A 25,844-nucleotide genomic window follows, 5' to 3' on the forward strand; every position below is an offset into this window, starting at 1 on the left:
TCACTAGGTCAAAATAAAGGTCAAAGTTTTTTCCAGTGCACAAAATTATGCATGTGGTCCAAATTTGAAGGCTGTAGCTACAGAAATGTGAAAGTAGGTCACTAGGTCAAAATCAAGGTCAACTCATGTCAAGGTTCATCTTGAACTCAAAAATATACATGTGGTCCAAACTTGACTTTACACAGGTGTAGTTACTGACAAGAACATTTTAAAAGCTTTTCCCTATATAAGTCTATATGAACCATGTGACCCCCGGGGCGGGGCCATATTTAACCCTAGGAGGATAATTTGCCAAACTTGGTAGAGAAACACCAGATGATGCTACATTACAAGTATCAAAGCCCTAGGCTTTGTGGTTTGGACAAGAAGATTTTCAAAGTTTTTCCTTATATAAGTCTATGTAAACCATATGACTCCCAGGGCGGGGCCATATTTGACCCTAGGGGTATAATTTGAACAATCTTAGTTGAAGACCACTAGATGATGTCACATACAAAATATCAAAGCCCTAGGCCCTGTGGTTTTGGACAAGAGGTTATTCAAAGTTTTTCCCTATATAAGTCTATATAAACCATGTGACCCCCAGGGCGGGGCCATATTTGACCCCAGAGAAATAATTTGAATCATCTTGGTAGAGGACCACTAGATGATGCTTCATACCAAATATCAAAGCCCTAGGCTCTGTGGTTATGGACAAGAAGGTTTTCAAAGTTTTTCCCTATATAAATCTATATAAATTATAGAAATAAACAAAGGGCCATAACTCACTCATAAATTGTTGAACCAGTCTGATTTTCAGGGGGACACAACTAGGGTACCAATACATCATTCTGACAAAGTTTGGTCAAAATCCCTCCAGTAGTTTCTGAGGAGATGCGATAACGAGAAATTGTTAACGGACGGACGGAATGACAGACGGACGGACCACTGACACAGAGTGATTTTAATAGCCCACCATCTGATGATGGTGGGCTAAAAAGATGAATTACCAATTGTTCAATATCAATAGTATACATTCACCGCACTGCGCGTTTTAGGTATGAAATGCGCGATTGAAATTGGTTAGTATATTTTCCCGTTCATGACCATGGTTCTTATAGAATACCTAGGGGTAGGGTATAACACGTACGGAGGCATTTTCTTTCTGATCTGGTGCCAGTGGGCCTGGGCCGCTTTGGCTAGTTATCGAACTTGGCCGAGGACTTATTGGCAAACACATTTTGTTCAAGTTTGGTGAAGATCGGATGAGAAATGTTCGATTTAGAGTGCAGACAAGATTTGTGACAGATGGACACACACAGAGACAGACAGGAATGAGTAAATCAATACGTCTCCCACCACACACTGGTGTGGGAGACATAATTAAGGTTGAGCCCTGGCCATCATTTCCTCAACAATTCTCTTCATCAAGCTCATATTGTGTCTTACATTGTGTAAATTCTACAGACCCACATTAAATTGTAAGAATCATTTTTTATATTAAACGCCAGTTTTTGGAGCTATGGAAAAGCACAACTGGAAACAGGAAGTAAATTTTTCAGTAGGAGCACAACTGTCATCCAGTTTTTTAAGCCTATTAATCTAAGTGCAGTACACATACACATGATGTATATTTGAACTCTATCAACTCACCCTTTTTTCTAAGTTCTGGTTTGCCCTTTTTGACTGTAGCGACAATCATGTCTCCAACACCTGCTGCTGGCATTCTGTTAAGACGACCCTTAATACCCTGCACAGCAATAACGTACAGATTCTTGGCACCTGCAAACAAACAAATGTAGCTATGTAACATGTTCTTTCACATTTTGATTTGAATATATGTAATTATCAGTAAACTTTTTAGTTTGGTTATTTTTTGGTGGAAAGATTCATCCTTGGTAAACAAGAGTGGCAGACTGTCACAAAATCTGCCTATCATCAAAACTGGCCTAATTCAAGGGGTCATAATGCAAGAGAGCCTGGGGCGATTTGACTGGTTATCGAACTTGGTCCACAAACATTGTCAGCAAGTTTGGTGAAGATCAGTTGAAAACTTTTTCAGAGAGCGGACAAGGCTAAATTTGCAGATTTCGAGTAATTCAAGGGCCATAATCCAAGAGTGCCTGGGGCAATTTGGCTGATTATCGAACTTGGCTGAGATATTATGCCCACAAACATTATCAAAGGGCAATAAATCAGTGAAAAAGAGGGTCATGATGACCCTGGATTGCACACCTGAGTAATATGAGCTACATGTTTCAAATGTCAAAATGATGCTAAAATATTAAGAAAGTCAGTAGGTCACATTCATGGTCAATGAAATTCAGTTTTACGACCGGTGCATAAAACTGTGAATGTCATCCAAATTTAAAGGCTGTAGCTTAAAAAACAAGAAAGAAGGTCAGCAGGTCAAGTCACAGCATATTACTTGGGGTCATCAGGAAATTATAATCAAACAGTCTTGCAAATAGGATCAGATAATTTTTTAAGTATTTTTTCCTATATAACTCATAATAACTAAGTGACCTCGGTGTGGGACCTCTTTTAACACCAGGGGCATAATTTGAACAATTTTGATAGAGGACTACTAGGCAATGCATCATACCAACCATCAAAAGCCTAGGTCATGTGGTTTTAGACAAGAAGATTTTTAAAGTTTTTTTCCTATATATATATATGTTTATATAATACTTCGGACCCCTGGGGCAGGGCCTTTTTTCACCCCAAGGGTACATTTAGAACAATTTTGGTTGAGGGCCATAAGACAAAGCTACAAACCAAATAACAAAGGCCTAAGACTTGTAGTTTCAGAAAAGATTTTTGAACTTTTTTTTCAATATATGTCTACAGTCTAACCTGTACTAACGGTCACCTCCGATCAGCGGTCACCTCCGTTCAGCGGCCATTTTATGACGCCCCCGACGGATTTTTCTCTATTTTATCACTTTATTCAGCGGCCACCGGCCACCGAAATTGCCTCCCGACCGCCGTATTTGACCCCTTTCAGCGGCCATTTTTCTTCCAAAACCAATTATTTTTAGGCAATAATCGCCGAAGATACCCGATTTTGAGAAGCACGTGGTTGCTAAGTTTCGCGGGACTTCACCACAAGAAGACACAATGACATGAGCTTCTCAATTAAAACCGATAACCAAAGGTGTAATCCCCTTTTGTTATGATCAAATGGCCAGTAATTATCGGTAATTAGCGTGTCACCTCATGTCAATTTTGTTGTTCACAGTTTGACCTCGGTTAACGATAATACTCGATAACTAATTAGTAGCATAATATTTGTGATTTTTTTTATACTTCTGTCATCAAAATACTATTAAATTTATACGAAATTAATTAGGTTTGAAAGAAATATAAACCACTCTATCTTTTACGGAATGTAACGGCAATCTTAGATTTAGCGTAGACAATAAGCGCCGAGAGTAGCTTCCCTTACCAAAATGGCGAAAATTGTAAACAAACTTGTTTTGAAGTTGGAAAATTGTCTGTAACAATTTTTGTAGTAAAAAAAAACACGCCGGAGTTTTAGATTGCTAAGAAGACCATTCGTATTGCGAAGGCAAATCCACGTCATAGTATCCTGGTAAAATAATAATGGAAAACCCATAAAGAAACGGGCCGAAAGGCTATAGACTGGTCAGAAGTCTGAAAAATACATATACTGGCTGCACCTCCGGTCAGCGGTCACCTGGCTTTAGCGGCCAAATTGTCTGCTTCCCTTGGCTGGCTGCTTAAGACAGGTTAGACTGTATGTAAAACTTGGGACCCCCAGGGCGGGGCCATATTTGACCCTAGGGGGATAATTTGAACAATCTTGGTCCACTAGATGATGCTACATACCAAATATCAAATCTTTACACCGTGAGGTTTTGTACAAGAAGATTTTCAAAGTTTTCCCTATATAAGTCTATAAACCAAGTGACCCTCGTGGTGGGGCAATATTTGACCCTAGAGGGATAAACTGAACAAACATGGTAAAGGACCAATAGCTGATGCTACACACCAAACATCAAAGCCCTAGGCCCTGCGGTTTTGGACAAGAAGATTTTCAAAGTTTTCCCTATGTAAGTCTACATAAACCATGTGATCCCCGGGGCGGGGCCATATTTAACCCTAGGGGGATAATTTGAACAGTCTTGGTAGAGGACCACTAGTCTAGATGATGTTACACACTAGATGTTAAAGTCCTAGGCCCTGTGGTTTTGTACGAGAATATTTTTAAAGTTTTTCCTTTTGGTTGCCATGGCAACCAGAGTTCTATATGGAATTCAATTCTTTGAACAATTTTGAAAGGGGGCCACCAAAGGATCATTCCTGTGGAAATTGTTCAAAGGTGGCCACCAAAGGATCATTCCTGTGAAATTTGGTGTAATTCTGCAGAGTGGTTTTCAAGAAGATTTTTTAGAAAATGTTGATGGACACACGACGGACAACGAACATTGAGCGGTTTTTAAAGTTACTGTTAACTAGTCAAACCACTGAATCATATTTGATGAAACTTTGTAATTTCTTTATACCTGTGTTGTGTTCATCAGAACGAAGTTAAATAAGGTGTTATTATTTGGCTGGGACTCAACATTTTTGGGAGTACCGAGTCCCAGGGACTCAGTGAAATTTTCCGAAAACGCGAATACTAGACTGCCAGAGCTGTCAAGAGGAGTGACGAATTATACCCCCACAATATGGCCTTGCCACAAAAGTAAGCCAATGTTAAAATTCGCGCCACAAAATCAATAGGGATCATCTGCTGGTCATGATCAACCTCCCTATCAAGTTTTGTGAGCTTAGGCCTAAGCATTCTCAACAAGTTATCGTTTGGAAACGTTTAAACTGTTCAGGGTCACTGTGACCTTGACCTCTGACCTAAAAATCAATCGGTGTCATCTGCTGGTTATGACCAACCTTCCTATCATTTGCTGGTCATGACAAACATTTATTTAAATCTGTCAAGCATTTCTTGAGTTATTGTCCAGAAACTGTGAAAACCAATGTACCGACAAACTCACTCCTACATACCCCTTTGAACTTTGTTTGAGGGGGTATAAGAAGAGAAGGAAAATACACGTTTTATCATTTTCTGTTCTTTGACACAGGTATGCAGCGTTTTTTTTTTTTTGAAACATAATGCATAATGGAACATATTTAAACTGACTGAAGTCCATATTTCTCTTGAAAATTGCCAATGTTTTGTTTGTCACGTATTTTCATGTTCGATACCGTGGATCTCATGCCCAAAAATAAACTACATTTTGGAAAAAAATCTATCAATTTGAGCGGGAAGACACCTTTTTTTGGGGGGGGGGGGGGGGAAATGGCCTATTTTGGCAAGGGAAAACTGCCGAAATTCAACAGTAATTTGAGTAAAAATACGCAAAAAAGTCACTGGTATGTAAATCATTTTACTATATTATCTGCGTCCAAGAAATAGTAGCAGTTGAATTACCTGTGTTGTCAGCACAGTTGATGACGGCGCCAACTGGTAGAGCCAGAGAGATACGGAATTTACCTCCCGCAGAACCTCCACGACCTGTAACATGTAAAATCATTATCATTTTAATACACTACATACGAATTTGAATGGTTTCACTTTCAGCTTTATAATATATTTAAGATTAAGAATCTAAGGACACTTGACCAAAGACTGCCAATAGTTCAAATGTTAGGCAAGCAGGGCCTAAGTGAGAGGCTAAATGTGCGTTATTGCAGGGTTGTAAAATTCCACTCACATTGGCGAGTTAAAGTCAGGATAGGAGTGGACCTCGCTGTATAATTGAACGATCGGGTGAGTGCTTTTTACATAATAACTTTACCAAAATTTAGCAAGAAATGTTTTGAATTGCATTCTAAATACTGTATCAAACTTTGCGTTGGTAAAAACTGTATATAACATATCTGAAGCTGATTTTTTCAGCTACAGGGTTCTAAAGAACTTTTGGGGACAGGTACCCATACCCTCTGAAGGGGAAATTTTCGTCGTTTTAAGACAAAAAGGGGAAGTTTTTAGCCATATATGTATGAGCCATGCCATGAGAAAACAAACATAGTGGGTTTGCGACCAGCATGGATCCAGACCAGCCTGCGCCTCCGCGCAGTCTGCAGGGGTTCCACTAGACCTGAAAACCCAAGAGTCCCAGGACCCTTGGGCCCAAATTTTGAAGGGTCCTTTTCCAAAATACAGGAGTCCTGTCCCAACACGTCCATATAATTGATTATATTTTTTTATTTAGTAATACGTAGATGTTTACCTATATTATAAGAAAACAATAAACCCAAGATCATGTTACAGCATATTAAATAAAAATGTCAGTTTCAGGTCGTATATTGTAAACTAATATTTATCAAAATTCATGTTATTTTTATTAGGTTTTTCTTCCAAGTTTCATTTAATTTTTAATAACAGAACAGTGCTATAACACTCTATATAAAAGTGTATCCAAAATGTACTGTCCGGATACTGGTACACTTTCGGAATGTCATCGGAAAGTAGTTTTTGCTCAGTTTACTTGGCAAACTAAGCTAAATCAGAGATAGTTCATCAAATAATGATGCTACTTTTCATTAAAAACTGCATTGAAAATCAGTTTTTTTTAAGGAATTTTGGAAATATGCATTATGACATCGGATGTAATTAGACTCGTGAACGGACATTCTAAACTTATTTTTACTTTCAAAATTCATAAAAAATTGTGAAGCTTCTTGTTGAAATTACGGTATGATCACTTAGCAATGGTCTAATAAGTAATTTAAAGTTTGCATGCAAAAATCTTGCAGGGCACTTTTCACATGCTCGGTAATCAGCTGCTTACGATAATTTAATAATTGGCGCCTTTTTTGACATTACACGGGATCAATACGCTTTATCAATTAACTTCAACACTTCATTGATTCTTGTTACCTATGTGCACTCGCCGTGACGTAACTTGCTGATAAAAAAAATCAGCGAGGCATGTCTACAGGAGAAAGGGCGGGATTTAGCAGAAGATCAAAGGCAGGAGGGCATGACCGCGAGTGTTTATTTTGGAATACACGTGTCTATCGTGGAAATAGTTTTACTGAAGGAAATGAATGATAAGAGAAAGGATTATCAAAGGAAAATGCCTCCGGGTCCTGAAGGACGCACAGGCAAGTATCATGCCGGGTCCTTTGAGCGTCTTTTGAAAATCTCCCGGGTCCGGACCCGGGGTCCCGGGTCAAATGGAATCCCTGAGTCTGGTCAGGATCCATGCTGTTCGCTAAGAGTTTCTCCAATTCCAATAGGCTTTGAAAGTGAACAGCATGGATCCTGGCTAGACTGCGCGGATGCGCAGGCTGGTCTGGATCCATGCTGGTTGCAAACCCACTATGTTGGTTTTCCCATGACACTGCAGGGCTCGCGCTGGCATTCGCCAATTGAGCCATTGGCTCAAGAAAACGAAAATTGGCTCAAGAAAATTCCGATTGGCGAAAATCGTCAAAAAGTATGACTTTTGACTTTTGGGGAAAACCTACGTACTAAAAATAGACCAAATTGGTAGTTTTGGACCTCGCTTTGAAATATCGCGTGACTGATTTTCCAATACATTGCCGAAGGCGCTCCAGCGAGAGATAATTGTTGGGCACAGTCTACTTGATTGTGTATTTTTAGAAGCGGGTCATGGTCGCAGTTTGTCAGCTGTGTGGCAATTAAAAGGATGACACCTTCGTCAATTGACTATGATTGCGGATAATCGTTAAACAAACAGCAGTCGAATGTAATGAAGATCACAGGCGGCGCCTTTCAAGTGATTATCGAGTAGTTTGATTTGTACAGGTCGGTAAACAAAATCAACAGGAACGTGGTGGTTGTCTCTAATAATTCGGTAATGACTTTATTTGTCATAATGATAATCGGTAATTTATTGGTGAGCATTGTCGAGTAAATTATTGAAGTTATATATACTGTGTTCCTTACTTATTTCAATTTCTGCTTGAAATTGAAAACATGGCATCAAACGTAAAATTGACTCTGGCATTTATCCCCTGCTAAAAATCAAAAACAGAAAGATCTTTTTTGGATAGTTGGAAATCTGGCAATGCTTGTTAACGTTTGATTCTGAAAACTAATGCATGTACTGAAACCTTTGTAAGAAGCACAGTAAATAAAATACATTCACTTCTGGGTGCCAGTCATGAAGACAAGATCGCTGTTACCAGATGCTAAAGCACAGAGCCTGAAATTCTATTATAATGCTCCCAAAATGGCTAAATATAAAAATGACCCCTATATTTTTATATAAAGGAGGGGTCTTTATATATTTACCCATTTTGGAGCCATTATAGATAGAATTTCAGGCTCCGTGCTACAAGCAAAGGTTTGTAATATTTTTATTAAGAGTTTTGTACATGTAATTACAATTGCTCAAGTGAAAGTCTCTTGGTTTAAAGACCAAATTTCAATGCTATGTTGTTTTTTAACAAAGTAAATGTGTTAGCCATAACTACATGATGTATGTTGCACTTCGATCAATGGCTATCTAGCACCATTCACACTTGAAATTCACAAAAGTTTTCATCCGCAAACAGCCCCGCGCCTCGCCCCACAACCGCGACATACAATTGGCTCAAAGAAAATCTGACCCAGAGCAGGCCCTGCACTGCTCATATATATTACTACTTTTCACACTAACTGATACTGTTTTCAATCATTTCTAACTAATATAACTATACTGCAGCAGTAACCTTCCTTAGAGGATCTATAATATAACTTGAAAGAGAGTTCATACATCTAGTTGTGTCAAACAACCTATTATCCAGGGAATTTTCTTCTGAGAAAGGGGAAAAAGACATATATTAATATCATTTTAAGGGGAAATGGGGCCCATATTTGGCCCAAAAAATGGCCAGATGAGTGCCTTGAGCTAGGGCAGAATATGTTTCATGTTCTGTCTCCTCTGTTAACAACGAAACAATCACTACCAATAAATTTTGCTGGTAAATATTTTTATCATACTTAGTCTTACACTGTCAAAAATAGGTGGTGGTCAGAAACAGCTTGTACGGTGATAAAACATTCAGATAAGATATATTTTGAGTCGGCAAGACAAGTAACAATACAACATAAAAGCACTCCAGGTGCTTTTGAACAGACTGTACTTACTGGAACAACTGATATGGGGACTGGAAACCGGCATTTATCTTATCTTATGCTGTCGTCCAATCGAAGCGCATGCTGTAGGTTATTTTGCTATTACTCAAACACTTACACCTTGCAGTTTAACTCGTCCTTTCAGTGAAAATCTGGGAAAGCATTTGTTGATTTTTTTGTTGAAAACAAAAGTTCTGCCATGAAATTATTGCCTGCATCGGTTTTTATAGTGTTTCATCTAGCGCTATTTAGCCTGGCGCAGCGCCAGGCCCTTTTAAGCCCCGCCCACTTGCCCTAACTGCCGCCCGAAACTCTTAAAGTGCCCTTTTTTCACTCCGCCCACCCGTTAATTGCCGACATTAGCAGCCTTAATTAATCCGTAACACACGTCATGTATACTGTAGTATGCCCTTAGGCGTGTATCGTAAAGTCGATCGATACGGTAGTAAATATCAGCTGACAAGTGTGGTGTGTATTGATCACAGCACGCGCTGTGTTAAACGTGTTTAAAGTGGAGCAATAATTATACATAAGTAGCGGCGAGTTGAATATTTGCTGTGTATGATAAACGTTTTGTTTTCACGAGTGAGTGAATCAATTACATTATGAAATGGATTAATTAATGTGAATGATAAAGGATTAAAGACGTTTTACGGTTTACGATATTAATTAATTATTGTGTTAGAAAACTTGTTATTCGCAAAGAAGATTTGAAAATAACTGACGACGTAATTAATGCGGCGTGGATCTAAAACGTAATTGGAATCAATTTACAGGTAATTATATGTAATATTTCTAGCACTGAACGCATAATTATTAGCACAGAAATTGTTATTCGTTTCCAAAATTTTGACAAAAACGCATCGTAAACTAAGGCAAGATGCCGTCTGAAAAACGGAAACTAATACAACTCCAAAATGAGAGAGCTAAAATAGCTAAAACAAATCAATCTCTTACTTCATTCTTCTGTGTTGCACAAAGGTAAATATTTAATAGAATTTTTCTATTTACGAGTTTGATTCACGATCGCGATGAATTCCAAGTGGACTGCAAGTTGGAATGCACGGATTTTTCTTCTATACTAGGTCTGACAGATTCGCAGTAAAACATAATATAGATCTAAAGTTTTGTTTGACAATGTTTATGATTTTTTTTCCGACACAATGGAAGTGTTCTACAGAATGATGAAGGTTGTTGTAAAACACTGCTCCCAGTTTTATAGATGAAAGAAATACTTTTTTAAATGAAATGAAATTTATTTGCTTGTTGATTTAATTTTTACTTTTCATTTTCAGCACCAATACAGGCACAGAGGTTGCAACAGAAACTACTGTTACGGAAACGTCAGTACCACAGAACAGGAAAATCCTGAAACCCCACAAGACTGGTAGTGATAAAGCCAAGCACAAAGTAGGGTTTGACCGTAGCTGGACTCGGGAGCGTCCCTGGTTATTACACAAAGTTGACACTGACAATGAAGGAAATAAAGTGGAAGTTATGTTATGTGAGTTGTGTAGTAAACATAAGACTCAAGGGAGAAATGGGAATTCTGTTTGGATCACGACTGGTTGTAAAAGTCTGCGCCTTGACAGAGTAACCGACTACGAGAGGTCAGATCAGCACAAGGATGCGGTGAAACTAGAAACTGAAGATCAAATGACAATTGAGAATTCATTCAATGAAAAAACTCCACTAAGTGACAAGGAATTTGAAGCTGTCGTGTGTGCGTCAAAAGTGATACATTTCTTAGTGAAACATAACATTCCGCACACAACTGTGTATGAGGACTTCATTGACTTCGCTATTAATAAACTGAAAAGTCCGGTACTAGCCAACCTTTCCAAAGGCAAAAATGTCACGTACAAAAGTTGTGCCACACCAGAGGAACTGCTAACAGCTATGTCCGATGACATTCAAGAGACTGTGAAACAGAATATCAAACAAAGTCACGCGAACTCCGTCCTCACTGATGAGGCGACTGATGTATCTAACAAGAAACATCTTGCGTTTTGTGTACAGTATGCAAACTCAGACAGTGGAATTAATGTAGATTTCGTAAAAGACATTCAGGTTGATGACGGCAAAGCCGAAACAATATTTAAAGCAACTGAAACATTAGTACAGAACGAACTTGGAATGGACAATTTTGTTGCGTTTGGGAGTGATGGCTGTAATACAATGATCGGTAAAAAAACTGGAGTAGCCACACGTCTTAAGGAAATAAAACCAGAGGTTGTTACAGTCCACTGCCACAATCACAGACTTGCTTTAGCTGCAAAGGACAGCTTTGAATCTATCAAACAGTTTAGGGATACAGACGATGTGTTATCAGGTATTCACAAATACTACAAATCCTCCAGCAACAGAACCAGATCCCTGGAGAAACTACAAAGTGTACTTGAAGACTGTGATCAGAAACGTATCAAGCAAGTTGCTCACACACGCTGGTTGTCACACCATGACGCAGTGACATCTCTCAGAGATACTTACGGGGCGGTGATCATGGACCTTGAGGACGCTGTTGAATCGGGAAAAGATAAAGTGCGAATAGGATCAGGCCCCTCAGCCAGTGGACTTGGAAAGAAATTGAAAACCTACCAGAGTGTACATATCATTCATTTCTTGTGTGACGCTCTTAGACCCCTGACTCAGTTGGCCCTGACATTTGAGTCTAACAATGTTGACTTGTCAGTTATCAAACCAAAGATGGATGCCACCATTTCTGCCCTAAACAAACTTAAGAGTGTGGATGGAGTAAGCATGAAAAAGAGCAGCAAACTTCTACAAGGACCTTGACTCACAATTTATCAATACCCCTTCGTCCCTGACTAAGACACTAACTAAAATCGCTCCAACCACCGGCAATGTATGTCCAATTATCACAAAGTTGTGTGCAACTGCTGCTGTACTTCCAGTCAGTACAGCTGAGGTAGAACGTGTGTTCTCAAGTGTTAAGAGAATTGTAACTGACTTACTTAACCGCCTAAAAGTTGAAAACACAAATCATATTTTGCATGTGCACAAAATAGACAAATACTTGAACTTTGCAAGTGCTGTTAAAAGATGGACCAAAACCAAAAATAGTAGAATAAATATACATTGTTAATGTAATTGAGCTGTGTTAATTATCTGTTATAGCTTCAAACAGATATTGATAAGTTGAGTGTGAGTCCTTGGACCTCAAGTCCTTGCGACGTTTGACCTGTCGTCAACACACATTTAAAATATTTGAAATGAGATGCCTGTACACTGTTTTGTATACTAAGTGTGAGTCCTTGGACCTTAAGTCCTTGCGACGTTTGACCTGTCGTCAACACATATGTAAAATATTTGAAATGAGATGCTTTTAATGTACACTGTTTTGCATACTAGGTGTGAGTCCTTGGACCTTGAGTCCTTGCGACGTTTGACCTGTCGTCAACACATATTTAAAATATTTGAAATGCATGTACACTGTTTTTCACATTCTTTTGTGTATATATCTATTTATATCATTAGTATAAAAAAATTAGAGAAAAGCCAATTATGTGTAAGGTTGTACATAATAAAAGTGTTATAAACTGTTGATTTGTTTTTAATGATCATTACAGTAAACTAGAAAAGTACTGGTAATTTCCAGGAAGCTATGGTAGTTGGTAAGTACTGGTACTAAATTGCCAGGAAATATGTTTAATCATTACGATGGTAGTGAACTGTGTAGACTACCACTGGAACAAATGTCATGACTTGTGATGGAACTTGTTGTCAAAGATCAGTTTGACATCTGCAATTGTGAGCAAAAGAATGTATTTTCTCCAATACTACACTGGGACCCCGTTACAACGCTGTCGTCGGGGTCTAAGGTTCGAGACCCGCGGATCTAGCGGGGTTAAATTTATAACGCGGGTTGATCGTATCAGCGGTATATGCAATACCCCACCAAACGGTAACGTATTTTGGACGCTGTTTTATGTTAATAAGAAATAAGAATGGTATAAATGGGACATTTATTTACCTTAAATGCTACTGAAAAATACATTAAAAGAATTATAACGCTGTGTCATCTTCTCATTTTGTTGTGATTATAAAAGAAAATATGATTTGTGTATCCCGGAAGTAAACATATATAACGCTGTGTGAGGAATGCGCGGTCGTGAGAATTACATATGCACTGCAATTGCACTGGGGGTTTATGTAACTAAAAGAGAAACGCGGACAGTCTTAAAAAAAATAATTTTGAATAGATTTACATGAAGGAAATCGATAAATAATATAGAAATTTTTTAAATCAGCGTCGTTGATATACGATATTAAAAAGGGAGCACATTCTCAGTAAGGCTTTCAGTGCCTCGAATCTTCGTTATTTCCGATGAATTGAGTGTGATGATTACGAAAAACGGCTGCAGTTTATTACAAAATTCGATTTTTTATTCACTCAAGTGATCTCGTCATCTGCTTAATTGGTGCAAACTTAAACGGTATGATAGTTGACTGACCAATGTTACACGCTTGTTATGCAAACAATCTAATATTGACACGGTACTGATTGCATTACATGTATTGAAACTTAAACAAAGGCGATACGCAAACAAGTAAGCTAGCAGACGATTATTGATTTTTGTGACAGTTGTCATGGAAAGGTGTTAAAGTACAGGTACTTGTAGTTTTAACGCTGGTTATGATCAAATTAAGTAACATCCGCGGATTTTTTTTTTTTTTTTTTTTTTTTTTTTTTTATTACCCTCTAAAATTTGGGCGCCAAGGCCATACAGCGTTATACCGAGGACCGCGGTATATCGAGAAGCGTTATAACAGGTTTCGAGTGTATGGGTATATAACTGATACAATTGCTATTGAAAGTTGGTGTAAAAATAGCCCAAAATGCAGGAAATCGCGCGCTCGATTTCAAAATTTTCCGGAGGAGCATGCCCCCGGACCCCCCTAGCACAGGCCCTCATTCTTCAGCACCCAGCCCTTTTTCAAGTCTAGATACAACACTATTTTAAATGGAAAATATCTACATTAATGTTACTTTTCGCCCTGTGAAAATGGCTAAATCTAGACTTGTCTTACCCAGAAAGATGTCGTTTTTTACATGATATTTACCTTGTTGATTCAGAGTATTTAGAACAAAAAAATTAGGACATATTTTAATGAAAATAGTAAGTCAAAACTGTAAACTGATGCCTGAAAATATTTGTTTATGATATTACTCTGTTCTTCACCATTTAAATGCGTTTTAAACCTAGATGATTTTCTGCAGTTTTATCTAAAAGTTCGGAATACTAAATGTAACTTCGTTGTCGGCCTTTTAAAAAAAAATTGTTATTTTAATTTAAAAACATTGTATTTTTCACACATCAGTTTTAAGATTAAATTTATTAAACTAATTTTTGGAGTTTAAACAACAATTTCGTTTGAAACATTCCCTACGTTCAAGAAGAATGTTTGTTTCTGTATGTCGAAATCTGACATTATAAACAATAATTATAATTATGGCTCTACAAGATTAAGAAAAGTGTCAGCTTTCTGTTATTTTCCAATTTTTTTTATTCAAATCCAACAAAAATCTGCCCTTTGATAAAGGTTTGAAGGTACGTGGTAAAATATTTCTTCAGGGAAGTGAGCTCGAGTTAATTCGTAACAATTAAGCATATCACCACATGCAGTCGCATGCTGTTTTTGCTTCTGAATCCCTTTAGATCAATCTCTGATCATCTAATTATCGCCACTTAACATGTAACTGGTAAACCCTTTGAACAATAAGCGTTATAGCTCCATGATTAACATGAGGTAATATGCTAATTACACGCTAATCGATAGTGGCGAAAACAAAATATCGATCGCTAACGAGTAAACGACTGGTTGATATTTACAGGTATGGACGACAGCATAATACAGATAAATGTATTGATTTATATTGAGTTTCTACTCCCCGTATTAGACCTTCCTGGTACTTATAACAGATTTATAACAAAAGTAAAACAATCAAGCTGTAAAAGAGAGACATGATTTAAAGCATAAAAAGTCTGTTTCATATGAATTTAACCTGAAAAAATATCTAGCACAAAACAGAACGTAAAACAGCATAGCACAAACAGCGAGTTCTAGTTTATAAGAAAAATCTGAAAACATATACTACTAGCACATGACAGAAACAGAAGATGACATGGCAACATTTTGAATGTAATACTGATAGTAAAAAACATGTAAAAGCTGGTATTCTAGGTCGATCACTTAAACAGGTCTAGGAAAGTGGAGTATTTACAGATTATCTGTAAATTTACAGATAATCTATAAATTTACAGATTTTTCAATCTGTAAATTTACAGATCAAGTGTTTGAAAACTGATGAAATAACATTTATCCTCAAAACCGCAGCTTGGAATTAATTGGTTTATTTACAGCATGCATAAATTAAGGTCATTTGTGGGTTTCAGCCATTTTTGTTGACTTTGATTTTTTGGCATTTTCAGAAAAATCAAAGTCAACAGAAATGACTGAAAGTTACAACTGACCTTTATTTATAGCAGAGCTACCGGCGCCGCAAAGCGGCGCCGACAGCGTCGCATTACAGTTAGACGTATGAACAAGAAAACGAATAGAGAGATCTAACTGTGTATACTATCGAGTTGAAAATTCGTGGTACTTTTTGGAATCGGTGTTGTTCGGATTTTTTCATGTGCACTATGCACATAGTAATTAATCAGTAAAGACGTCAGCAGACGCTTACTGTTTACGGTTGACAAAAGCGTCTCGCTTACTGCTTTGAATATTGAATAAAAATGTTAATGCGCATTTGATAATAAAAAATATGTGCTAAATACATTTTCTACGAAGAAAAAAGAAATAAAATACAATATTTTCATGTTGAAACGACTTTTGTCACGCTGCCATTACCGGACTTTATTATATATACTTATGTTTGTCCAGCTGACGTCATAACTCCACAATGGTGTAGTGGTTAGCGAGTTCGCGTTGTAAACCAGAGATCGTGAGTTCGAAACTCATCTGGACCAGATTTTTTTTTTTATTCCTTTTTTATATCAATTTTTCTTTTGTATTATTATGGGTTTGAAAATATTGTATAACTAAAGTCATTGTGAAATTCAACAAGTGTTTACTTTTGATGTCAGGTTCCAATGTAGTACCTGTGCAGTAGTCAGTAGACGTAACTTTAAAAAAAAAACACCTTAGGATCAAAATATACAGGCATTGAAATGTGAAAAGCAAATAATGCTCTTTTCCCCGTTTGCATATATTTCATCCGTTAGCTTTAAAATCACTGACCAGAGTTGATAAAAAAAAACTAAATTATTGGCGATCAATCGAGAATTTCGGCAAACACTGTTTTTCTCTAGGTAAAATTCTGATCATTAATTTTTAAAAATTGCTAGTCTTTTGGGTTTAAAACAAGCTTTGTATAGTCATGTAAATGATTGTAATTTTCACATACCAGGCGTCTATTATAGCAGTGTTTTTGACTGAAAGCTGGACACAATCATACTTCCTTTCAGAAAGAACCAAAATTTGACAATAATGACATTTAAAAGAATTACAATAGTCATTTCCAGGATTACGTAAATTCTAATTTCTATTAACTTTAGGCTATTGTTCTAATGAGATTCTGTTAGGTTTGAAGCTTTTCAATTTGAAGGAGTTATTATTGGCGACTGGTTTCCAGTATGATAATAATTTATGTAAAATTGTTGATGCAGTACGTTTTAAAACAGAAATTATTCAAATACGTTTTTAAAACAGAAATTATTCAAATACGTTTTTTTTCTTTTGGTGCAGATGTTAATCTATATCGAACATTCTTTTAATTATATACAGAATATCTTTCGAGTATTTCACATGTCAAGAATTAAATTTGATGCAGTCTTAAACATACATTCAGAAATCATGAATTATCATTAATCAATACTTATAATTTTAATAGATCTAATTTAAATAGAACATAAACTTCCTAAACGAATCCGTAATTCCAGACAATTCCAACACCACTCCTTTAATTTTTAAGGGGCACTTGTGATTTTTCAAGGGAGCTCTGCCTTTAGGTAGCACCTAATTTCATATTACATACAGGGTTCTCACTAGCAATTTCAAGTTGCAGTCCTGGGACTCCCAAAGCTGAAAAAGTTGCAGTCCCAACTACTGACTAGACTGACGGACAGACTTAAACGTTTCGTCAAAACACAGGCCTCTAATGTACTGTCAAATTAAGTGTAGGCCGAAAGACATTTTGTAAACACAATTCTTCACACAAATATTGTTAAGGTGTGGTAAAAAGGTAAAGATAAAATAGGTCACATGTAATCGAAAATTAATGTAGGAAAAAATCACCCCTGGACAACACCCCCCTCCCCCACCCCCCTGCTGTTTCTGATCTTCCTGGACAAAACCCCCCAGTGAAGTTATCAAGTTGGACAAAATCCCTCTTGTAAAAATATCAAGTTGCCCGAAAATCGCTCCTGATAATTTTTTCTTTACTGGTACCTATATATTTCAGAATGGAAACGTATACATGTATAAACATACAGTGAAAAGAAAATATATAAACAATTACTACTTTTATTTTAATACTCATTAAGAGCACAACATATCTAAAATACAAGAATGCACAGTATGTCTATGATCAACATATTAATATATGCTTCCTGAAATAACATCAGCGATTTTGCAGAAAAATAATCACGTTACTAAGACCGGCATCGACAGCATCATAAAATTACTCGGACATTCATAATTAAGTCTAATAATCACTTTCTTAAAAAAGATTCTAAAAAGTTCTTTAAAATTGGTAATAAGTACGTGAGAAAACAATCGGAGTTACTTCGAACACTACGTAATCCGTCGTTAGCAATTAGAAATTGTCACCTATGCAATCACACCGACAATCACATGTATTCGAGTTGATCTGTCTCGCGGTGAAGTGGAAACGGGCAACGCTGATTGGCTGTACGCGGCTATCGGTGACAAGCGAGTAACTCCGCCCACATATTTTGCTCTCGAGTCAAACCTTGTGTATTCGCAATTTATGTAATCAATTAATTTTCACTGCGTCTCACTGCAGAAACGTGCGTCCGGGGACTCCCAAGCTGCAATAAACACGCGTATACCGGGACCAATTATGCGTACAGGGACGCCGATTTCGGCGTTTCCGAGAACCCTGTACATACCATAAGTAAATCAATTAATTTCAAGCTGCGATTTTGTGTCTAAATATAATTTTAGCAGTTTTCAAACACTTGATCTGTAAATTTACAGATTGAAAAATCTGTAAATTTATAGATTATCTGTAAATTTACAGATAATCTGTAAATACTCCACTTTCCTAGACCTGTTAAAAACTACCATAAGAAAATATAATCGAAGAATTATCATCTCGCTTTGTTTCAATTCATTCGTAAATAGAGGAGAATATAAATGGATATTGCAAGGAAATCATCAGACAAAAGAACGGTAAACAATTCCAACGATTCGATCGAAAACATTGTCTGTTAAGGAAACTGCGAATCCTATAGCAATTTTCTTCACGATTTTCGTTTGTTTATATTTAAATGACAATAAAATCACGCGTCCAAAACACAATATAATGACTCTTTGTATGGTCTGGATATTGCTATAGCCTCAATGTTGACCAATTACGAAGATGACAGTGGATAGTTAAGAAGAGGTAGAATAAACAAACCTCTCTTCGACATGTTTGGGTTTTGAAAGGAAGTATCGAATGCGCTTGCGCACTAGAAATAAAAATAATGCGACTAAAGTATTTATTTGTTGTCATCGCAATGGTCATTTTCGTATTTTAATTAACAGAAAATAATGCACTTTATAACACCACACTAGGTAACCGGATATGTTCGATGAAGGATGCTATGTTCGGCGCAGGATCGATACATTGTTCTGAAAACTTAAGAGTGGTAAGTATTTTCCTCATTTCGGACTATAAAAGCAAATAACCAGTAAAATATCACCTACTAGCCTTATCACGCAATAAGTGAAGTTTCCAATGCCGATTTAAAAACCTGAAAAGATGCCAATTTAAGAGAAAACGGCGAGGTTAAATGTTAAACTTTTCGCCAATTTCGACAATTATATTGTTTATAGCCTAATTTCTTTGAAAATATTACTAAACAAAGACATTAGGGCCTATCTTTATAGACTATATTTATCAATCTTTTCCCAGTCATCCTCCCAACTGTAGTTGATCTATGTTCATTGAAATTTTGTCATTTTTTGAAATATATTTTCAATGCTTAAACATGGATGCCGACCTTTTCACAGCAGATTTACCAACAATAAAGAATTCGATTTGTATCCAACTTTCCAGAGTTTTAATGTCATGTCCTGCACATATCTTATTTGGGACGAAGTTGTTTTCGAAAACTAATCGACAACATCTAAAAAGAGTAGATAGCATATATTTTCCATAAGAAACGTTTTGTTTACTGCTGAACATCATGTTTTTGCACAAGTGAAACTGACCATGTTCTTGACATGTGTCAATAACGCCCTGAATTGCTTTTTTTATTATATATTTACCTATATAAATTTTGTAAAATTCGGCTTGTATTTCACAAGTAAATATGAACAAGCAGAAAAAAGTCCGTATTGTTCCTTTTGTATTGTATGTTGCCAGACTACTTTCATTAATGCATGACCTGACGCAGTTCTATAATAGCACACATAAAAACTTCACTAATATCTAATTTAACATCGATAAACATCGAAGATTTTGTTCAATAACAAAACAACAAACACAAAGGTGGTTATATATTAATAAAAGGGTCATTATGTGATACTGGTTTCACATTATCAAATAGTTTTGTCTAACACACAGTAATCTAACTTTCCAGAGTTTTAATGTCATGTCCTGCACATATCTTATTTGGGACGAAGTTGTTTTCGAAAACTAATCGACAGGATTTTAAATCGGCTTTGGAAACTTCACTTATTACGTGATAAGGCTGGTGAGGTGATTTTTAGACAGTCACTTTGTTACTTACGCATAAATAATATATACCAATGCTGAACATTTTCCTGCATCTGTGAATATATTACTGTAACATTTCTTTTAAAAACGAAAATTCATCTGGATAAATCTTTACATGCTTCGGAAGTCTGGAAACGATCGGGGTGGAGAACTTAACGTTTGTATAACAATGAATGGTCTTACTAACTGGCTGACAAAACTTCTTGTATTGAATTATGGACAAAGCCATATGCATGAAAAAAAAATATAAAATCCTAAAGAAATCGTATAAAAACAATAGACATAATTGCTTGACAGTGTCCAAACTGGTCACTGCACTCTATCTGCTAAATATGTATAAAGGAAGACGTCTCCAAATGAAAACAAGTAAATTGTTTATGCGGGCACATTTTCGACCGAATTACTGACCTTATTCCTACAGGGAATTTACTGGGAATGAGGTAAGTGTACCTCGGAATAAGGTAGTTTCTGTGCGTTCTAATTGGTCAGTCATGTAAACGAACCCAAGAAGTGATTTTTTTTTCAAAATTGATATTTTTTTACTGCATTTACAGTGTTTTGACAGAAGTTGCTACATTTTATGTGTATGAAAACGAATTTCTCCCGCCATGCCAACGATGTAAACAGTGGGTCATCTCATTCACACGAAAATTACTTAAATAAAGTATCACTATTCATATGTTTTTCGTCCGATATATTGGTAGAACTAAGATAGTTCTTGAAAAACATGTAATTAGATATACATGTTTCGATTTATGGAAGGCCGTACACGCTATAATGTTATATTGTAAGTCTATGGCAAAACTGGGACATGATTTGAACAATCTTAGTAAACGACTACTAGACAATGCCACATGTAAAATATCTAAGTTGTGTGCCCCTCGGTTTCAAAGAAGAACATTTATTTAAAAAAAAAAAATTCTTATAGAACACTAGGTAAATTCAAGGGACCACGTGTGTTGGGCCAGAATTGACCCCGGGATGGTAATTTGAACAGTCTTGGTAAAAGTCCAAAATACAATGCCACATACCAAATATCTAAGCTCTAGGTCTTCAGGTTTCAGAGAAGAAGATTTTTGAAATTTACAATATAGTCGCATAGGGAAATTAAGCCCCCCCCCCCCACGCCCCTGGCAGCCATATTTTCTACCGGAATAAAATGGCTTAATCAATTTTGGTAGAAAGTCACCTAGAGATCATTTCTACAAAATATTTTTGAAATCCGGCCAACAGTTTCTAAGAAGAATTTTTTTTAAAGATTTTCCTTTCGGTTGCCTCAGTTCTGAATGGTTTTTGATTCTTTAGGCACCACTTGAGAGGGGGCAACCTAAGGATCATTTCTGTGAAGTTTAGTGTAAATATGTCCAGTGGTTTTAAAGAAGAAGATTTTTGAAATTTACAATATAGCCATATAGGGAAATAAGCCCCGATCCTAGCGGCCATTTTTTTTTAACCGAAATAGAACGGCTTAAGCAGTTTTGGTAGAGGGTCATATGAGATCATTTCTACAAAATATTTTTGAAATCCGGCTAACAGTTTCTGAGAATAGTATTTTTAAAAATTTTCCTTTCGGTTGCCATGGAAACCACAGTTCTGAATGGATTTTAATTCTTTGGGCAATTTTGAGAGGAAGCCACCCAAGGATCATTTCTGTGAAGTTTGGTGTAAATGTATTCAGTGGTTTTGAAGAAAAGGATTTTTGAAATTTACAATATAGCCATAAGAGGAAAATAAGCCCCGCCCCTTGGCGGCCATGTTTTTTACCTTTGCAACCTCATTTCTGAATAGATTTTAATCCTTTGAACAATTTTGAAAGGGGGCCACCCAAGGATCATCCCTGTGAAGTTTAGAGTATATATACCCAGTAGTTTTGAAGAAGAAGATTTGTTTTTTAGAAATTGTTGACACACGACGGACAACGGACATCAAGCGGTCACAAAAGCTCATCTTAAGCCTTTGGCTCAGGGGAGCTAATAACGGTTACCGATTGCCTACCTGCCAGGTGCCAGGCATTAAATATAGGAATCGGGAAGTAATGCTGTTCAATGTATGTAGGTGTCTCATAAGCCAGCTTGGCTGGTCCTTTCAGCAGGGGTGGCACTATAATAAACAAACACTTTACTATACATACCCCTTCTGTCTTATTTTGTCATTTTGAAAATGTTTGATAAAGACGTAAAACTGAGATCGCCGAAACAGCACGATAAATCACGTACGGTTATGTCCAGAATCATGTCGGTTATGTATGGAAATGCTTCTATTTTGGTTTCCGTTAATGGTGGATCTAGTATAAAACATTGACACAGATAAACAAATCTTACGTATTTTTCTAATGTTACTGCAAATGAAAAATTAGCGAATCCTATTTAATGCTGGATTGAACAACGATTACAGACATACAATATTTTCGAGCAGCGACCAACTATTTGCTTCCTGTTAACTTTAAACGTTGTACACATGATGACATTTCAGCGGTTTGTGCCACCAATATCGCGTTCTGCAAATGTTTTCGAACAAATATAAGATGTTTTTTTTTTGTTTGTTTGCAAAATGTCGGCGTCAATCGATTAATGATATACAAACGTTTCAATTTTCCCCACAAAAATGTGTGAGAGCATAACTTACGATGGAAATGCTGCTGTTTCATCGATATTATGATTCGGTCAGTGAGAACCAAGTCTAAACTATTAATATATAATATAATGCTAAATATAATATTTCGTTATGTCACGTTGGTGAGCGCGCGGATATGTAGCATTCGTAGAGTTGTCCTGGCGAGCGCACCAACACGAGACAATGAAACATTTTATTTCGTCTTGGCACGCACATCAACACGACAAAACGAAATCTTTGTTTATGGCGAGCACGCCATCGCGAAACAAAGAAACACTTTATTTGATCTTGGCGTGGGCGCTAACACGAAACTTCTGGTTATTGCTCACGCGGCCATCACGAAATAGTAAATGTTTCATTCTGTCGCGTTCTATGTTTCTTTATGTCGCGCTGTCAGTTTCGTTTTGTCGTGTTGGTGCACGCGCCAAAACGACACAACCAGATGCGCTACCTAAACCACACGCACGCAAATGCGACATAACGAAATATCCTAAATTTACGTTCTAGATATAGTACTACCGGTAAAGAAGTGACACAAATAATAACCCTACATGGCATTTATCTGTGCACCTGTATGACACCCGTAAATAAGAATAAAGAACTAACTGTATGGTGATACGTCATTTTCGCTCGCCTGCTTAGCTCAATAGGGACAGCGCAGATCTACGGATCGTGTGCGATCCCCGGGCGAGACGTTTGTTATCTGTGACGATTTCCGATGATAAAGACATTGTGTCTGAAATCATTCGTCCTTCATTTCATAGGTACAGAATCCAGGAATACGGTTAGGTTAACAGCCTGTCGTTACATGACTGAAACACTTCTGAAAAAACAGCGTTAAACCCCAAAACAAACAAACAAACAAACAAACAAACAAACAAACAAACAGATAACTCATGTATAGTTATGTGGTAATACGAATCTTAACTAAATAAGATTCGTGTTGCTAGTTATCTGAAAAGCGAATACGTCCTGAGTATTCTTATTGCTCAAGTAACTGGTAACATGAATCTGTTCGCGTTTAGCAGTGAAAACAAATGTTTGAAGCAAAAAAAAACAACATAACTGGTGAGAGTTCTGGGCACTCTTTTATGTCTTTGGACTATTATTTGTGTTAAGATATTTATCTTACTGGCAGTAACAAGATAACCAGTTAATTGTCTCGACATTTATCTAGTTAACTCGAGTCTGTTCGCGAGCCTTAACAGGTTGTCTTACGGCAGAAATATGTCAGCATAAAAAGAAATTATGTACTTATTGTGTTGCTGAACGATCGTTATTTCTGTATAGTAACAGAGAAGGGAATTTGCTAGTTTTATTAATTATTGATTATATAACGCTTGTGTCTAAGATAACTCAGTGATTCATTTCAGATGTGAACCGAACATTGATGTTACCTTTACACATAGTTGCATGTTTACAAACGGTAGAAGGCGTTACATACAACGACGTTACAGCTACTAGCTATATGTGGCCTTATATTCTCTTCGTTTGCTTACATAGTTCCTTTGGATTTAAAATCAAGACTTAATCTCTTTAATAATTCCATGCAAACCTTTTCTGTACAACTGAGTAAGTTCCAACCAAATAGCAAACTTTTCTAGCATGTCAATCCATTTTCTGTTAATTACGTATCTTCAAGGTGTTTTGACTCCTCGTCTAACAATGTGACATTTATTAGTTAAAGAGCAAGAGCATTTCTACGTTTTTAGCTAGAACATCCCAGCTTTAATAAATGTGAAAAAATGTCGGTTTTCTATTCCAACCTACATGACAATATTGCAAAACTTACGGCAAATAATTACTTATTCCTACAGTCTCAAGAAAACGTTTAATTTCGTTTAAGCACCATTGAGACAGCACGTATAATTTGACTTCATTCACAAAATCACACAAACAAAATGGTGTCGTTCGAAATATATCTTTCAACATCAGCAACCAAAATTTCAAAATAACATTCGATTACCGTTAAAATTTTCTGACGGTTAAGAGCAAGGTACGGTGGCATAGAGGGGACATGGGAAATATTTTATTTATCACGTGCGCACGTGTTAGCTTCCACGTGCGCATGTGATAAATAAAATATTTCCTATTTACCCTCTATGCCACCGTAACTTTCCCATATATGGTCGTATATAATGTTATATAACCCATTAGTAATATTTATATTATTCATTTCATACTGAAAATTTTACTTTCAGGAATAAGGTCAGTAATTCGGTCGAAAATGTGCTTCCGTGGTGTAGTCGAAAGAAGTCCATAATAAATAGATTCTAATTTTCCCATTTTTTGCGCAAATTCGTGTAGAACGAGTGTTTTAATCACCATTTTTCACTACTAGAATACATTCTGCATGAAATGAGACGGTTTTCATGTTCATACACCCCACATGGCAAGTTTTGCAGATCGAAACCGGAAGTAGGTGTTTATTGCGCGGACGAGAGCAAATATGCGCCATTTTTAGGGTAGCAGACCACAACTGACTGGTTTTTCACTAGGAACTTCATAACCCCCTATTTTCTTATCATTTTTTCGTTAATTTATGATAGAAGTTCCATGAAAAATAGGTGTAGGAAAAAGTGATGTTCTCTAAAGATACGTAAAGACGACCTGAAGTTGTCGTTTTTTATATGAAACAAAGAAGGATTTGAATTACTGACCTTTAACCTTCAGGAAAATGTTACCTCAACTATTTTGCCTCTTTTTGCAACTACAGCTAACGTTATCTTTACGCTGAGCATATACAACGATGCGTCTGAAGAATAATGTACTAGTGCAATCTTCTTCATATGAACTGATATTCTGTCTTCTTTAGGTGAAACGATATTTTCTCTTCCTTAGATGAAATGATATTCCGTATTCTTTAAGTAAAATGATATTCTGTCTTCCTTAGGTGTAATGTTATATACTGACTTCTTGAGGTGAAATAATATTCTGTTTTCTTTAGCCGAAATGATATTCTGTGTTCTTTAAGCATAATGATATTCCATTTTCTTTAAGTGAAATGATATGCTGTCTTTCTTAGGTGAATTGACATTCGAAATGACATTCTGTCTTCTTTAGATGAAGCAGTATTCTGACTTGCTTAGGTGAAGTGATAGTTAAACTTGTCTTCTTAAGATGACTTGATATTCTATGTTCTTAAGTTGGAATGATCCT

At 36.6% G+C, this 25,844-nt stretch overlaps 2 protein-coding genes across 2 annotated transcripts in view; one reads left to right on the forward strand and one right to left on the reverse strand.

Annotated features, from left to right (window-relative positions):
• The window catches only part of LOC123559571 (60S ribosomal protein L23), a 36,325-nt gene extending 17,493 nt beyond the window's left edge, over window positions 1–18,832 (reverse strand). Inside the window, exons 1-3 of the mRNA XM_045351504.2 lie at window positions 18,768–18,832; window positions 5,435–5,518; window positions 1,633–1,761 (exon numbers count right to left, since the gene is read on the reverse strand). Coding sequence (XP_045207439.2) covers window positions 1,633–1,761; window positions 5,435–5,518; window positions 18,768–18,780 — 226 coding nt within the window. The 5' untranslated portion in view covers window positions 18,781–18,832. The remainder of the gene's footprint in view (window positions 1–1,632; window positions 1,762–5,434; window positions 5,519–18,767) is intronic.
• On the forward strand, window positions 9,664–12,172 carry LOC123559570 (E3 SUMO-protein ligase KIAA1586-like). Its single transcript, XM_045351503.2, has 2 exons — window positions 9,664–9,870; window positions 10,390–12,172. The coding sequence occupies exon 2, from the start codon at window positions 10,592–10,594 to the stop codon at window positions 11,888–11,890; it is 1,299 nt and encodes a 432-aa protein (XP_045207438.2). The 5' UTR covers window positions 9,664–9,870; window positions 10,390–10,591; the 3' UTR covers window positions 11,891–12,172.
• Window positions 18,833–25,844: the final 7,012 nt, after the last annotated feature.

Source organism: Mercenaria mercenaria, chromosome 10 (genome assembly GCF_021730395.1).
Source record: "Mercenaria mercenaria strain notata chromosome 10, MADL_Memer_1, whole genome shotgun sequence".
Lineage (NCBI taxonomy): Eukaryota > Metazoa > Mollusca > Bivalvia > Venerida > Veneridae > Mercenaria > Mercenaria mercenaria.